Consider the following 15,765-nt stretch of genomic DNA (forward strand, 5'->3'; position numbering starts at 1 on the left):
GCAAGCCAAGATTTGTGCATTTTTTTTTTCCAATGACCACCACATTTCAGATTTCCTAAGTAGCCATCCTGTGTACATCCAGAGCCAGGCCCTTCCCCCACTCTTTTTTTTTTTTTTTTTTTTTTTTTTAATATACCCTCTTACATCTTAGATTATGGTCTCCCATTACAAGCTCTCATGGGAAGACATAGACATATTTGTACAATGCCTAGCACAGTGAGATCCCAATTGTGATTGGAGTCTCTAGATGGTACTGCAATAGAAATAATACTGCTGGCACTGACTTCAGACAGCAAATGGCATACCTTTTGATCCTGATGCTGAAGGACACCCTCTAGTCATCGGAGCTTGATACATTTTCTTATGTTAATTTTAGAAACTATCCTCTTAACAAAATATACACTCTAAGGGAGAAAAACTTCCTTGCTGTACATTTTAATAAAGGAGGGAGAAACAAAGTGTACATTGTAAATAATGATTTCCATTAGTTCTTATTGACCTGAAATAGAAACCAGCAGACACTTCAGTGTGCATGTGCAATAGCAGGGGTTTCTGCCAACACTAATGTATATTCCCTTCTGTGAGATCCACAGTCCTGCGCCTTCCTGCAATGATTCTGCTGCCTCTTTGAAGTGAATGGCATATTAGCAAGTGCCTGCTTTTCTGAAATAATAGGCTGTGCAGTGCTTGATACCAGACTTCCTACTGAGCCCATTCAGACACTGAACCAGTGCATATTATTTATTTAGATAATAGTGTATGTTATCTAAATTCAACTTGTAAATGCCCTCTGCTTGATTTTGATTTCAGCAAATCAAAATTTTCAAGATTATTCTAATCTTCATAGTACGTTATTTCACAAAATTTATTTTAATTTGTACTCCTTTCAGCTGTAAATGCAGTATCCTTGGGGAAAAATGGAGTTGTGGAACTGATGTTCAAGATCATTGGCCCTTTTAGTAAAAAGAATACTGGCCTTATGAAGTGAGTAAAAGTTTTTAACATACTATATTCAAAAATTTAAGGTGCTTTTAAAACTTCCTTTTTGATGAAAATATTTTTTAAAATAAAATCTTTCCTAGTATTTGACAGTTAAATGATAAGGGAAGAACACCCCTTTCCACCCACAACAAACCCAAGATTCTATTAAGGCCTGTCCAGAGCAATGTAGCAAAATCTTAAAATTTGTGGCTATGGTGGTAGTTGCCTTTTACTTTTGCACACCTCCCTCATACATCAGTCAGTCACCTGTTTAAAAAAAAAAAAAAAAAAATTTGTATGGCTTTACCACATTGTAGATTAAATTTACTAGTTTGTTGTTTCTCTCTTTATGTTGACAGGGTTGCTTTAGACACACTTGCTGCATTGCTAAAATCAAGTAAGTGTTTGACTACTAGAAACTATTTTTACTAAAATAAAAAAACTAGATTTAAAATAATATTAAGAGTCTGGCTGAAAAAAAGAGAAGCCAGGAAATGTAGAATTTAAGTTGAGATTAATCTTTAGTATGTTCTGTTCATTATTGCCACATATATAATACATAGTAACTCGTTATCCAGTTACGCAGCACAGAGACTACCTGACTTAGGTAGAGACTGACTTGGATCCTGAGAAGTGGAAGAAGCTTTTTTCCAAATACTCAACCATGCCCCTCAACAGTAGAGTTGTGACCATCTCCTCCCAGCCCTGACTGCCGTGTGTGTCAGTGAGGATGCTGGGGGATGGTACCAAATGTAGTCTCCGTCATAGTCAGGCTGTCACTAAATAGGTCTTGGGGTCTGGAGTATGTGTCCTTTAGGTGATAGCTCTAACGTGCAGCTATGGGGAAGTGACAGGACCCATCCTTCTCCAGTGGCAACTAAGCATGAGAGGAGAGTGATAACGACAAATTCTACCCCCACTGACTCTTCAAGTATGTTAAGGGCAGTGGTGCAAGTGGAATCCATTTCTTACCGGTACCAGGGGGACCCACGGGGGCGAGGGTATGTGATGTTCTCACTTGACTCCTCCCCAGCCCGGGGCCCCCACGCTCTCCCCGTCCTCTTCCCCATGATCCACCCCCCCTTACCTGGAGAGGGGAGGCTCTGTCCTCCTGCTGCGCCTTCGGAACCACAGTGGCGGAAGGAATAGAATGTGGGGCCACTGGGCGGCCCCATACCCACATCTCCTCCGACACGGCTGTACCGGTATCGCCCCCAGCCCTTCCACACAGGGTCTCCTCTGTCTGTACAGCAGCAGCCCTGCCAGAGGCCAAGGCTGACCACAGGACTCTCCCAGAAACTGCAGTGTGGAAAGGAGTAGAATGTAGGGCCGCTGGGTGGCCCCACGCCCGCAGCTCCTCCAGCACAGCTGTACTACCCCCAGCCCTGTCCTCTGGTGGGGCTGATCTACAGATGAAGGAGACCCTGCATGGAAGGCACAGTACAGCTGTATCGGAGGAGCTGCGGGCATGGGGCTGCTCAGCGGTCCCACCTTCTGCTGCTCCTCTTCCCATATCAGTATGCCATATCAGCTGTAAGTATCTTCCTTGTACAGTGTACCTGACCATACTGCCCTACTTGCACTGCTGGTTAAGGGTCATGATCCTCTTCCCTCACAAGAACCGTGTGCAAGCGATCGTCATCGTAGAACTTCAGTAGATTGGGTAGACATTGAGAGGTGATCAAGGCGTATGTAGAACACCTTCAGGGGTTTGACTGGAAGCTCATTTGGATAAGGTCTCTGCTCCATTTTGCGCTCAGCTAGCTCGCCTCACATTTGATCAGCCACCTGCCTCTGGCTCTCAGGACTGTAGTAGTAAGTAGTTTTTAGGCTTCATCCCTAAGAGAATGCCAATGGAAGGAAATGTTAGCTCAGAATAATGTTGGTCTGCTCCTGTGTAAATGCAAAGTCAAAGCTGAGATGTGTATTTTCAGAACAGGGGACCTTAAATGATGATGTGTGTAGGAAAGATAGGAAGTATGGTAAGAGACTTGATGGACAGGAAGTATGGCTTAAATAAAAAGTGGGAAACTAGGTTAAATTACGAAAGATGAATATAAAGAAACACAAGCATGTAAGGACAAAATTAGACAAGCTAAGGCACAAAAAGATTTAACTAGCTAGGGACATAAAAGGTAACAAGAAAACATTTTAACAAATACATTAGAAGGCTAAAATAGGGAAGGAGCAAGTTAAGAATTACTTTGACAAGTTAGATGTCTTTAAGCTGGCAGGGCCTGACAAAATACATCCTAGAATACTCAAGGAGCTGGCTGAAGAGCTGTCTGAGCCATTAGTGATTATCTCTGAGAACTGTTGGAGGATAGGAGAAGTCCCAGAATATTGGAAAAGAGCAAATATAGTACCGATCTATAAAAAAGGGAGAATAAGGGCAACCCAGAAAATTATAGACCAGTCAACTTACCTTTGGTACCCAGAAAGATAATGGAGCAAATCCATTGTAAGCATCTAGAAGATTAAGGTCATACATAACAGTCAACATGGATTTGTCCAGAACAAATCATGTCAAACCAACCTAATATCCTTCTTGTGGATGGGGGGGGGGAGCAGATGTGATATATCTCAACTTTAGTAAGCCTTTTAATATTGTAACACATTACCTTCTTATAAGGAAACTAGGGAAATATGGGCTAGATGTACTTGATATAAGGTGGATGCATTACTTCTCTCTAGGAAAGGTTTTCCAGCCAGTTATCAATGCTTCACAGTCAAGCTGGAAGGGCATATCAAGAGGGGGCCTGCAGGGATCTGTCTTGAGTCTTGTTCAATTTAATATCTTCATAAATAATTTTGGATAGTGGCATAGAGCACATTTAAACTTTGTGGGTTGGGGAAGGTGGGGGTTACAAGCGCCTTGGAGGACAGGAGTAGAATTCAGAATGATCTGGACAAACCAGAGAAATGATCTGAAATAAATAGGATGCAATTCAGTCAGGACAGATGCAAAGTACTACACTTAAGGAGGAATAATCAATTGCACAAATACAAAATGAGAAATGACTGTCTAAGGAGGAGTATTGCAGAAAAGGAACTGAAGGTTATGGTGGATCACAAACTAAATATGAGTCAGCAATGTAATACTGCTGCAAAAAAGTGAACATCATTCTGGGTTGTATTAGGAGGAATGCTGTAAGCAAGACACTAGAAGTAATTCTTCCACTATACTCAGCACTGATAAGGTCATAACGGGGCAACTGTATTTAGTAATGGGCACCATATTTCGGGAAAGATGTGGACAAACTGGAGAAAGCTCAGACGAGAGCAACAAAAATGAATAAAGATTGAGAAAACATGTCCTATGAGGAAAGATTGGAAAAAATTGAGTTTTAGTCTGGAGAAAAGAAGACTGAGGGGGGACATACCTTTTTCAAGTTTTTAAAAGGTTGTTATGAAGAGGAGGGTGATAGATTTTTCTCCTTATTCATAGAGGACTGACCAGCAAGAGAGATTTAGGTTAAATATTAGGAAAAGCTTCCTAATAGTAAGGGTAGTTAAGCAGTAGATCCAATTACCTAGGAGTTTGTGAAATCTGTCTTTGGAGGTTTTTAAGAATAGGTTAGACAAACACTTGTTACGAATGGTCTAGATAATGCTTTACTCCCCTGCACCGAGACAGGACTGACTCGTGACCTATCGAGTCCTAAATTTCTATGATTCTATTATTTTTTTTTTTATTATGTAAACTGAGATTCTGCTTGTGTTCATTTTTGAGATAAGTTTCTCGCGTCCTGAATGTGCTGGCCTTTGCATTTTGTTTCTCTGCATTCCTGAGGCATGTAATTTCACACCAGAAATGCATAATTTGTGAAGAGTTTGATTTATAAAGTGAAGATTTTAAATGTAAAAGAAAATAGAAGTGCCCTGCTAAATCTTAAACTAGTGATTGTCTGTAAAGATCTCTCTAGTTATGATTGCAGAACTGTGTGTTATAACACTCTGTTTTCCCCTCAACCTCAATAGTGGGACTCCAGGACTCTTTCCCCAGCCCTAACTGCCATCTGTGTCAATCGGGTTTCTAGAAGATGGCACTGAAGTATATACTGTCTTCCCATAGTCTAATTAAATAGGTCTTGGGTCATGAAGTAAGTGGTATTTGGTGACAGCTCTGAAATGGAGCTGTAGCTAGGGAAATTAAAGTCCTGGTATCTTGCTGAAGAATTTTCCTTTTGGTTGAAATAATTTTAATCACTTATGTTCTGCGATTTCTGTATTACTGTATCCTGGCCACCAATTTCTTACATATTCAGTTGAAAAACTTGAACTTCAAAATTTCTATCTAATCAGGAAACTAGTTTTCACTGAAGTTCAATTATTTTGTTATGTTTGAAAATTTTGAGGCTTGAACTCATAAATTTATGAGTGTGTGAGCAACAGAAAAACATCTGAAGTCTGTAGCCTCTGCCTTACATTTTATAGGTGAGGTAAATGTATATAGTAGGCATGTATACACACATTTTATGTGATTTGATTTACTGGTTTTACTGACTTTGTGCCTGTTAACTAGTGAAGCAGAATCTTAAGAAGAAACTAGGGAAGTTAAATGAAGAGTCAGGTTTGAGGAATGAAACAAACCGTTGATATTTATCACTGCAATCAGTCTTCAGACAAGTAGTATTTTCTAAGCCTGTTCTATTGTTAAATGTAAACCATAAATAGAATATCTATATGGGGTTGACCTGGAGTGTCAGTCACATGAATATATTATATTCATAGCAAAAATACTTATGAAATAGTGTAATTGTTTTTCAAAATTAATTATAATTTAAAAGTAGCACATCTACATTTACTGCTTGCTAATGTCTGTTTTGTAAAACAAATAACTTGTGAGCTATATAAACCAGAAAACTTCTTGTTTTGTGTGCATATTTAGCTTACTGTTCAAACCAATTTATTTTTGAAGTGGGGTTTTAATAAAAATTTTCAATAGCCTGAAGTTATCATTTTTTCCACCAAATGTTATCATGGAGCAAATATTAATAGAAATGTATAAACTCATGGAAACGTTAAGTTAAAAAGGAAACACTGATGCCAAATACCTATCGTAGTGCTGCCTGTCACCATTACATCAGTTTAAATAAATTGCAAGGCTTAGAACATCTAGGAAACTTGATCCTTCTTTACATATTCTGCTCAATCACAATAGAGCAGTGAGTCAAATATGAGTATTCACTGAATACAGTTTCTTCAGCCAACTTAAGTATGTGTTTTAGAATGACTTAGTTACAGGCTTTGTGTCTTGATATAGAAAGCAGTAGCAAAGCATGCACGGATATGTCTAGAGAATGTAGAAACTTACTTTGTGGAACATGCCTTATAGAATTCAGTGGAAGAAAGGGAAACTGCACTACGGATGACTGGAGTGCTTGTCACCATAATGATTCTATAAAATGGAACACAAGTGAAGTTGCTAGCTTTAAACTTGAACTAAAAGTAATATTTACGACTGATGATTAGTGAAAACAAGAGTTAGGTTATTATATGCTTTAGCAATCTTTTAATTTCTTTTCTTTTCTTAAGAAACGAATGCCAGGAGAGCGGTAGACAGAGGATATGTCCATGTGCTTTTAACAATTTATGTAGACTGGCACCGTCATGATAGTCGACACAGACACATGCTGATCCGTAAAGGAATCTTACAGTGTATTAAAAGTGTTACAAATATCAAGTTGGGAAGGAAAGCATTTATTGATGCCAATGGGATGAAAATTCTTTACAACACTTCCCAAGTGAGTTTAATTGCTTTTTTTGCTATGATTGCACATGAAGATTTTTTTCTGTATGCTATTATGGGTATGCTGTTTTAAATGATCTCATGACTCAGTCGTTAGCATTTATTTTTTACAAGACAACTTCTAAGATCAAAAGTTAAACAAAACAGTTAAATTGCTTTTCACCATTGAATTGTTACAGTGTATATTGTAAACTACTATTCCATGATAAAAGTATATTTGGCTCTTTTTTACGTCCGTGCATAACCAAATTTTCTGTGCTGAATTAGAGCGGTCAAGGCTGGTACACCACCAGCTATGTGAATTCATATGTGATTGTATTGCTTTCCTTGTGGGGACTCTCTCTATAGGGGTTATTTCCATTTCTAGTTGAATGCTGAAGGTCCCCCGGTGTCTTCTGCTTTGCATCCTAAGATCTAAAGCAGAAATCATATACTAAGGTAGTGCATCATTGTCACGGTCCTGTTCCATGTGGTGGTAGTACTCTGCCCTGCTACAAGAATTAAGTTTAACTTCTGTGATTGGTCTCATTCTTTGGCTTTGCCTCTCTCCAGCTTTAGCCATGTGATGGAAGTTTTATACTTCTTGGCAGTAATTTAGGCTACCAATGGAGAGAGACTGAGCTCCAAAGAGAATTCTCTTCCAAATGATAAAGGTGTAGCAGGAGGATCTATAGGTTTCAGTCAAATGGAGTAGGCAGAGATTCTTTTATATTCCATTTATTCAAGTAGTCATAAAAACTTAGTTGTACCTTAGTATAACTATTTTTATATTGTTCTGGAGTTTTCCAGTGGCAATATAATCTAAAATATTCTAGTCTTTTGTATGTTCTACATGCAATGTTGTATGTTTCTAAAAACAGTTGTGTAGTTTGCATTCCATTGTTTTCATTCTTTCTTTTCTGTAACAGGATTGCCTTGCTGTGAGAACTCTTGATCCTCTAGTCAACACATCAAGTTTAATAATGAGAAAATGTTTTCCTAAAAACCGTCTTCCACTACCAACTATTAAAAGTACTTTTCATTTCCAACTACCAGTTATCCCTATTAGTGGTCCTGTGGCCCAGATGTACAGTTTGCCTCCTGAAGGTATAGTCAGTTGGTAATATGTTGGCTTTTGTTTTTATATATATTTAGCATTGTTCTCTGCTAGATGTTTGTGATTATCTAGTCCTCTAGAGCTCACTGGGGAGAGTGAATTAATATAGATTCTCCTTCAGCTTAGTGGTAGGTCTGTGGTTTTGGAGCAGAGTGTGAAATTCTATCTTCTGTACTATGTGCAGGTTAGCTGACAACAATTTTGTCTGCATGTGTGTGGCTATGGGCTGAATTTACTTTCTTCCAAATGTCTAAATAGGCACTAATATTGCATTCATTAAGGAACCAATCAACAGAATGAGTGCCTAAATGATCTTTTACTAAAAATCTGCAAAATTCCTGCACAAAATCCATTTGATTTTTTAGAGTATTTTCTATGATCCATAATAGGCCAAATTCACCAATAGTGTAACTAAGTACATATGCACTGAAGCCACTGTAGTATGTCCACTCGTACCAGCAGTGAATTTAGCCCAGTGTTCCTAAATTGTATCATGCGAACAGTTCAATGTGCTTACCTTAGTTTATTTTCCATTGAAATAAATTAAAAATGTTAAGTCCTTTCCTTCATATTACTGGAGCCAGATCCAGTCCAAAATCTAGCAGTGCAAAGTGTCCAGAAAGGCAACTTAAATTCCCCAGCCCTGTTTGGAAGAGGTAGTCGCATGCTGAGCAGAGAAGGCCTGGTCCTGAGGAGTTGGTCCAAAGTGTCTTCAGTGCATATGTTGAACGTTTCCTATGTGAATATATTTTTTTAAAAAGTGGAGGAATCGTTTAAATGTTCTTACTGGACAGAAATGTAATACGTGGTTCTGCAGTATTGCCAGCTGAGCCTTCTGTCTCTGATAAATCTGGTAATGTTTAGCGTTCACATGTTTCACAGAAGTTTAATTTGTGTGGTATTGACAGATTTCAGTTGGTGAGTGAAAAAGTTTTACACATTACATTTTCTTCTGGAATGTACATGTTGTAGAAAACCTACATCTGCCTTACTTATAGAGCATTTTATATCACAGTGGATGACGTAGTAGATGAAAGTGATGACAATGATGACATCGAAACAGAAAGTGAGATTGAAAATGAAAATGAAGATAAGGACCAACTCTTTAAGGTTAGTACTAGACCCAATCAAAGGGAGCAGATTTATACCATCAATATATTTTTTTCGTTACTTTAGAAGTTCACTTTCGCCATCCCCATAGCTATGTGTTCAAGTATTAAGAGATATCAGTAGTGAGTCCAATTGGTATTTTCAAAGGGGCGTAATGGAGATGCACATCGAGATAGTTGCCGAAAGTCCATTGAAAATGAATGGAAGTTGGGTGTCTTATTCCCTTATGTCCCCTTCGGAAAAAAAAAGTCTTCTGTAGTTAAAGTTGAATCAAGATTCCTACCTAGGGTAGGTCTAAAATATCTCTGTTTCACACATCAGTGATTTAATATCTCCAGATGTTGGTACACTGACTCTTCAGAGGGCAATTGAATTTACATGTAGTTCATAGCAGAAACATTTAAAATGTTCCCTCTGAAGTATTGCTCTGTCGTCTGCACTTTTTGCATTCCTCCCTAAACAACCAGAATCCCCATGAACTGTACATATGCATGCATTTACTTTCAGATAGTAACTGTAGCCATGGGCCACATCTGAACTTTTTCAAATTAAACATGCATGCTTTTTGTCGGAATGAAGTTTCTCGCCTTCCAATATCAAGCCCCACTTTTCCCACCTCCACGTGGCCCTCCTTTAGGATTTCCCCCATACCTCTTATGCAATCCTGATGCTCTGTCATCCCATCCAGAGCCCTTTCTTTTGCAGCCCCTCTGCCTAACGTCCTTAAAATGGATACTGATAAACAGGTTATCAGTGTTTAAAAGCCAAATGTTGTAGGAAAGTGAAGTTGTGGTAAGGTGCAGGGGTGTTACGGAATGGAAAGAGGGAACAGTAGGAGTGAAGCATGAGAGAAGTCTGGACTATATTAAGTTGTAATGGGGCAACACAGCCGGACATGGAGGAGAAATGCAGTTCTTCAGGGCCACCACAAGAAGTGGGATGGTGGAGAGGGAAGTGCTTGTTGAGGTATATCAGCTCTGCCTGAGTCATTACACAGGGTACAATATGCATCAATACTGATGGTATCTGTGTGAATAACTACCAGAATTAAAACATACTTATTAAAGCTGGGAAATTTGTACATCAAAACATTACTTAACTTTGGTGTTCTGTTTTTTTTTTAGAGTAGGCCGTAAGCCAAAGCAATGGAGTAAGCAGTTAAATGATTTTATATCCTATCTGTATTCAACTCATTAGTTCCCCCATCACAATCTCTATCCCAATCTGCAGCCCACATAACTTTGTACTCATCTTGAATGATTTCACCTGAGAAATATATTACACATACTATATTTGCATACAGGCAGGAAAATTTATGACATACATGTGGTGATATATCCAAGGTTTTCTGCAGACAAATCAGATTGGTATGCTAGTATCTGTTTTATGTAAACTATTAGCAGTGCTAATATATAACTGTTTTTTAGATTTGAAGCTCTTTTTTGTAATTTAACTGAGAAGTTAACTTTTTCTGTTGCTCTTGCAGAACGATGATATAGAGACTGATATTAACAAACTGAAACCAAGGCAAGAATTGGGACGACCCATAGAAGAACTAAAAATGTATGAACAATTTTTCCCAGAACTTGCAGATAACTTTAAGGTAAAGGATGTTAGATTTCATTAATTGTTTTACTGCATATCTTGAATGTTCTGTTTTTAACTGTTCATAACTCTTAACTTCTAACCCATCCTTTTCAAACTTGATCATAGTCCTCAATGGGGTATGTCTTGCTTACATGCCAAACAGCTAAATTCAGCTGTTTAAAGTTATTGTGGGAATATTTTTTATAGCAAGCATAACTACCCCATGTCTGTATTTATAATTTTAAAAAAGGCCCATGGTGTCTTGGTCACACTTGGAGGTAGGGGAGAAAAGTGTGTGTGTGTGTGTGTGTGTGTGGGGAAGGACATCCCTCGGGGGGAGGGATAGCTCAGTGGTTTGAGCATTGGCCTGCTAAATCTAAGGTTGTGAGTTCAATCCTTGAGGGGGCCATTTGGGGCAAAAATTGGGGATTGGTCCTGCTTCAAGCAGGGGGTTGGACTAGATGACCTCCTGAGGTCCCTTCCAATCCTGATATTCTACGATTGTAGATGGAATCCTCATATGGAATGCTCTGAGCATGTGAAAAGAGGGTATGCTTGGTAACGAACACTGTATTTTACCATAGATTACTATATATTCTTTTAAATAACAAGGAATGCTGGCTTTTAGTGCTAGGATGATGATTGCTGTGCTAAAAGGGAAATGGTCACAAGAGCCCCTATTGACTTTAGGCTCCAAGTAATCAATTGATTTAGCAGGTACTATGAGGGGGTGTTCATGACACTAAATGAAAATGACTTCAGCATGTTTGAAAACTGTAGATCTCTTCTGAATCATAACTGTAAAAATGGTACAATGGGATTCCATGTTTGTCTCAATAACTTCCAGAACAAACTTACTTGGCTTGAAAGAAAATGACATTTTTTATTTGTTTCTTGCCCTTTGAAATCAACTTGACTCGGAGCACAGGTTGAGTTTTTCCTCCTCTCTTGTTCAACACCACATATAATAATAATAATAATTAATAATAAATAAACTCTGTAGGCCAAACTGGATGCCATATTTAACTCTGTAGTTTTGAAGTTGTCTTTCGTGTCAAATTTCACAGTGCCTCTGTAAACCCATCACCTCCAGTGGTTTTACACAGATGTAACTAATTTAAAATATTAGTAAATCTTTTTGATACACATGAAATAATAGGATACAAGTCACTCTCCTTGCTATGGTGGCTGTGCTAATGAGAGAAAAGAGTAAAAATTGTTTTTGGCACAAGTGTAAAGACGGCTCTGAAATAACAGCAGATCTGTTATGTAAGAGGCTGTACCTTTTTTTGTATGAACACTTTTTTCAGAATAGAACAGTACTTCAAGCATCTCATTAGTGCATCACATAATTACACACAATCAGCTATTTGTATAATCAGCAACAAATTTTTATTTGTAAACTAATCAAAGTTGATATGGAGTAATTGAAGCAATGATTTGTGAACTCCAAAATACCATTTTGAGTCATTTTTAACCTTATACTACGTCTTAATTATGTTACTGAGCTAGTCACTAGTGCCAATCATTTTTCAGCTTACCTAGTGACACTAGCAATATAAGAGTTTTATTTTAAGATTATAAATCAGTGTCTATCTTGCTGTAACTAATCAGAAAAAAGTAGTGTTTAAAAAAATAACTTTGATATGTCTAAACTGGTGTAAAGTTGTTCTGTTGAAAATATAAAACCAACACTGAAAGTTTGCAGATGACACACAAATTGGGGGTGTGGTAAATATTGAAGAGGACAGGTCACAGGTACAAAGCAATCTGGATTGTTTGGTAAGCTGCATGGAAGCAAACAATATGCATTTTAATATGGCCAAATGTAAGAAACAAAGACTATAGGCCTTCCTTACAGGATTGGAAACTGTAAGCTGAGCATCGCTCACTCTGAAAAAGACTGGAGAAGTCATAGGGGATCATCAGCTGAACATGAGCTCCCAGTGCAGTGCTGTGGCCCAAAGGGCTAGTGTGATTCTTAGGTGCATGAACAGTAGGAGTAGAGCGATTATATTACCTTTCAGTATGGCACTGGTGCAAGCACTGATAGAATATTATGTTCAGTTCAGGTGCTCACAATTCAGGAAGGATGTTAATAAATTGGAGAGGGTTCAGAGAAGAGCTATGAGAATGATGATGGAATTGGAAAATGTGATAGCTCTATCTAGTGATAGATTCAAGAAGCTCAGAGGCTGATCAAGTCATCCCTTAACTTCTATCAATACCTACATGGGGGACAAATACTTGATAATGGGGTCTTCAGTCTAGCAGACAAAGGTATAACAAGATCCCATGGTTGGAAGTTGAAGCTAAACAATTTCAGACTGGAAACGGGGTGTACATTTTTTTTTTTTTTTTTTGGAACAATTAACCAAGAGTTGTGGTGGATTCTCTGTCATTGACACTTCTTCTAAATCAAGATTGGATTTTTTTCTACAAGAATATGCTCCAGTTCAAACAGGACTTGTTTTGGGGAAATTCTATGGCCTGTGTTATATAGGAGGTTAGACTTGATGATCACAGTGCTCCCTTCAGGCCTTGGAAGCTATGAATAGCTGAGCACTTTCCCACTGTTTGCGAGTACATATCTGATGACATGAGAGACTTATGTTTGAAATAGTAAATATCTTTCTGCCATAAGATGACTTCTCATAGCTACTTTTTGTCTGACTTCTTATGGCAAAAGTGTTTCTTGGGGTTTTGAGGAAGGTGTATAGTTTCCCTAGGACTTTGACTGTTGGTATGGCAGACAGGAGACCTGTGTTCTTCCTGGCTCTGCTGTTGGCTTGCTCTGTGACCTTGGGCAAATTACTTGATCTCTTTGCCTCATTGTCCCCAGCTTTAAAATAGGGATAATGATGATTACCCACCTTTGTAAAGCATTTGGTGATCTAAAGATGAAAATTATCATATAAGAGCTAACTAGTCTCCTTTAGACTTCATACAGCAGGACACTGCTAAATCTGCATGAGAGAAGGGACTAGGAAATGGTCAAAACTTGAGGGAAATACATTTTATTTCTTGTTTAATATCTGAATATTGGAAAAACTGGAAAGCAAACGGGTAAAAACTGATCAAGTGGAAATGTTTATTTTTAATGAGAGGACAAAGACGTTGATGAACCTTTCTAGTTCTTATGTCAGCAATATTATATATCTGCAATGTGATTAAATGCTGCACACCTTTTTAATTTCATGGTACAATTTTAAAAAAATTACTTGGAAGTTTTGTGATGTCATTGAAGAACTGCCTCATTTTGGTGGTGGCATGGCATTTTTCATTTGGAATAGGTTAACTTTTACAAAGTTTCTGTAGCTTAACAGGCAAACTTTTTAGGATTATGTTTATCCTGAATACCTTATTTTATTGCCACTAAAAATCATGGAAAGGAAAAGCGTCCTTTTATAAGCGAATACAAACAAACTTTTAAAATGTGAAAAACTGTTTCCTAATCATGTTCTGTGTTTTTTTTTTGTAAAGGACTATGACTTAGTCTCCAAGGAACCAAAGCCTTTTGCATCTGATGCAAATCTAGGTGGACCTATTGTTGTTCCTACGGCAGGAGAGGAGCAGTCTGTAGAAGCAAATCACTCAGTCAAGGGAATTACTATGAAAGAGAGCAATCACTTGCAAGCAGGGGAGTGTAATAAAAGGCCAGCCTTTTTGGATTTGCCAAAGAAAGACAGCAACAAAGACAATAGTTTACAGCAGCAAAGTGATCAAAAGAAACTGCTTTCGTCATGCCAGTGCCTAAGCTATGAAATAGTGAAAGGCTTGGACAGGATCACTCTGCAGAATACTTCAAAAAATGAACAGTATTACAAAACAGGGTGTGTAACGAAGAAAGAAAGCAAAACTAGCCTTACCTCACTCACTTGTAATAAACCTTGCCAGCATGTTTCATCTTGTGGAAGTGTTCTGTTTGAGGGACGATCTGTCCAGCTGGGAAAGCTGTGCTTCACGGGTGTTGATCCTGAGGAAGAGGATGATTCCAGCTCGCATTCATCAGGGGAGCAAGTGATGCTTGAGGTGCCTGATATATTGCCACTACATGACCCTGATCTTTATATTGAGATTGTGAAAAACACAAAGTCTGTTCCTGAATATTCAGAAGTGGCTTACCCAGATTACTTTGGTCACATTCCACCTCCATTTAAGGAGCCTATCTTAGAAAGACCTTATGGTGTACAGAGGTGAGTTGATACATTTCTTTGAAAGACCAATTGTTGCAAGAATATACAAATAAGAAATTCATATTTAATGTATAAAATTATCAACTTTGTTTATAGTCTTGTCTCTCAAACATTTTCAAAGAAAATTGTTCTGAAAGCAAATGACAAGCTGGTACAAACTAGTAAACAAGGTAATGAAGTTCTATTGTGAAAGAAGTTTTTGGTATAATTTTCTGTAATTAAAGCTATCTGAATGTTAAGCTACCAAAAAAGTTTTTCTGAAATGAGAAATACTGCCTTTAAAGCTTAATGTGAAAATAAATGGAGGGTGTAAGCAGTAAATGATAAGTTTCTAAAGTTAAGCATTACTGGAGGATAGGAGATGGGACTGCTGGGGGAATTGGCTTTGTGAGGCAGTTGGAAGTTTGAGGAAGAAACTCATGCCGCTGTCTGTGTTCAGGACCCAAGGCTGGAATTCTAAGAGTGGAGTAGGCTAAAACTCTGTTCTCTCTACTCAGTACAAAGGGATTACACTGGGATTGTGTGGTTTGAGGAGTCACTCGCTCACCCCTTCCCCCCCCCCCCAGACTAAGGGCTTGTCTGCACTCTCCTTGTTCTGAGGAAAGGGAGCTATTTATATACCCAGCCCCAGTGAAAGCAGAACTTGTTAAAACCCTTGGAGAACAGCCCCAGCTGCCCTTCTCTCTTAGGGCTTGTCTACACTATGCAACTTTGAGGGACAAGGCTGTGCTTTTCAAGTACCTGTGAAAGACAAAGTTTTGTACTCAAAACTTTGTCTTTCACAGGTACTTGAAAAGCACAGCCTTGTCCCTCAAAGTTGCATAGTGTAGACAAGCCCTAAGAGAGAAGGGCAGCTGGGGCTGTTCTCCAAGGGTTTTAACAAGTTCTGCTTGCACTGGGGCTGGGTATATAAATAGCTCCCTTTCCTCAGAACAAGGAGAGTCTGATTTTGGTGGGAGGTGGGGATGCAAAGACACTGTTAGTTTCTCTAAGAAGAAGGGGTAAGTAATCCATTATCATGGTTTTCATGCACTGTTTTTTTG

General features: G+C 38.4%; 1 protein-coding gene across 8 annotated transcripts in view; it reads left to right on the forward strand.

The window, feature by feature from the left end:
• Positions 1-15,765, forward strand: part of AGTPBP1 (ATP/GTP binding carboxypeptidase 1) — a 149,096-nt gene that overhangs the window by 58,286 nt on the left and 75,045 nt on the right. For all 8 annotated transcript variants that reach the window (XM_073345034.2, XM_073345036.2, XM_073345035.2 and 5 more), the window contains 7 exons: positions 891-984; positions 1,341-1,378; positions 6,520-6,728; positions 7,642-7,819; positions 8,845-8,939; positions 10,426-10,542; positions 14,010-14,722. In XM_073345034.2, coding sequence (XP_073201135.1) covers positions 891-984; positions 1,341-1,378; positions 6,520-6,728; positions 7,642-7,819; positions 8,845-8,939; positions 10,426-10,542; positions 14,010-14,722 — 1,444 coding nt within the window. The remainder of the gene's footprint in view (positions 1-890; positions 985-1,340; positions 1,379-6,519; positions 6,729-7,641; positions 7,820-8,844; positions 8,940-10,425; positions 10,543-14,009; positions 14,723-15,765) is intronic.

This window comes from Lepidochelys kempii, chromosome 5 (genome assembly GCF_965140285.1).
Source record: "Lepidochelys kempii isolate rLepKem1 chromosome 5, rLepKem1.hap1, whole genome shotgun sequence".
In the NCBI taxonomy this organism is placed as follows: domain Eukaryota; kingdom Metazoa; phylum Chordata; order Testudines; family Cheloniidae; genus Lepidochelys; species Lepidochelys kempii.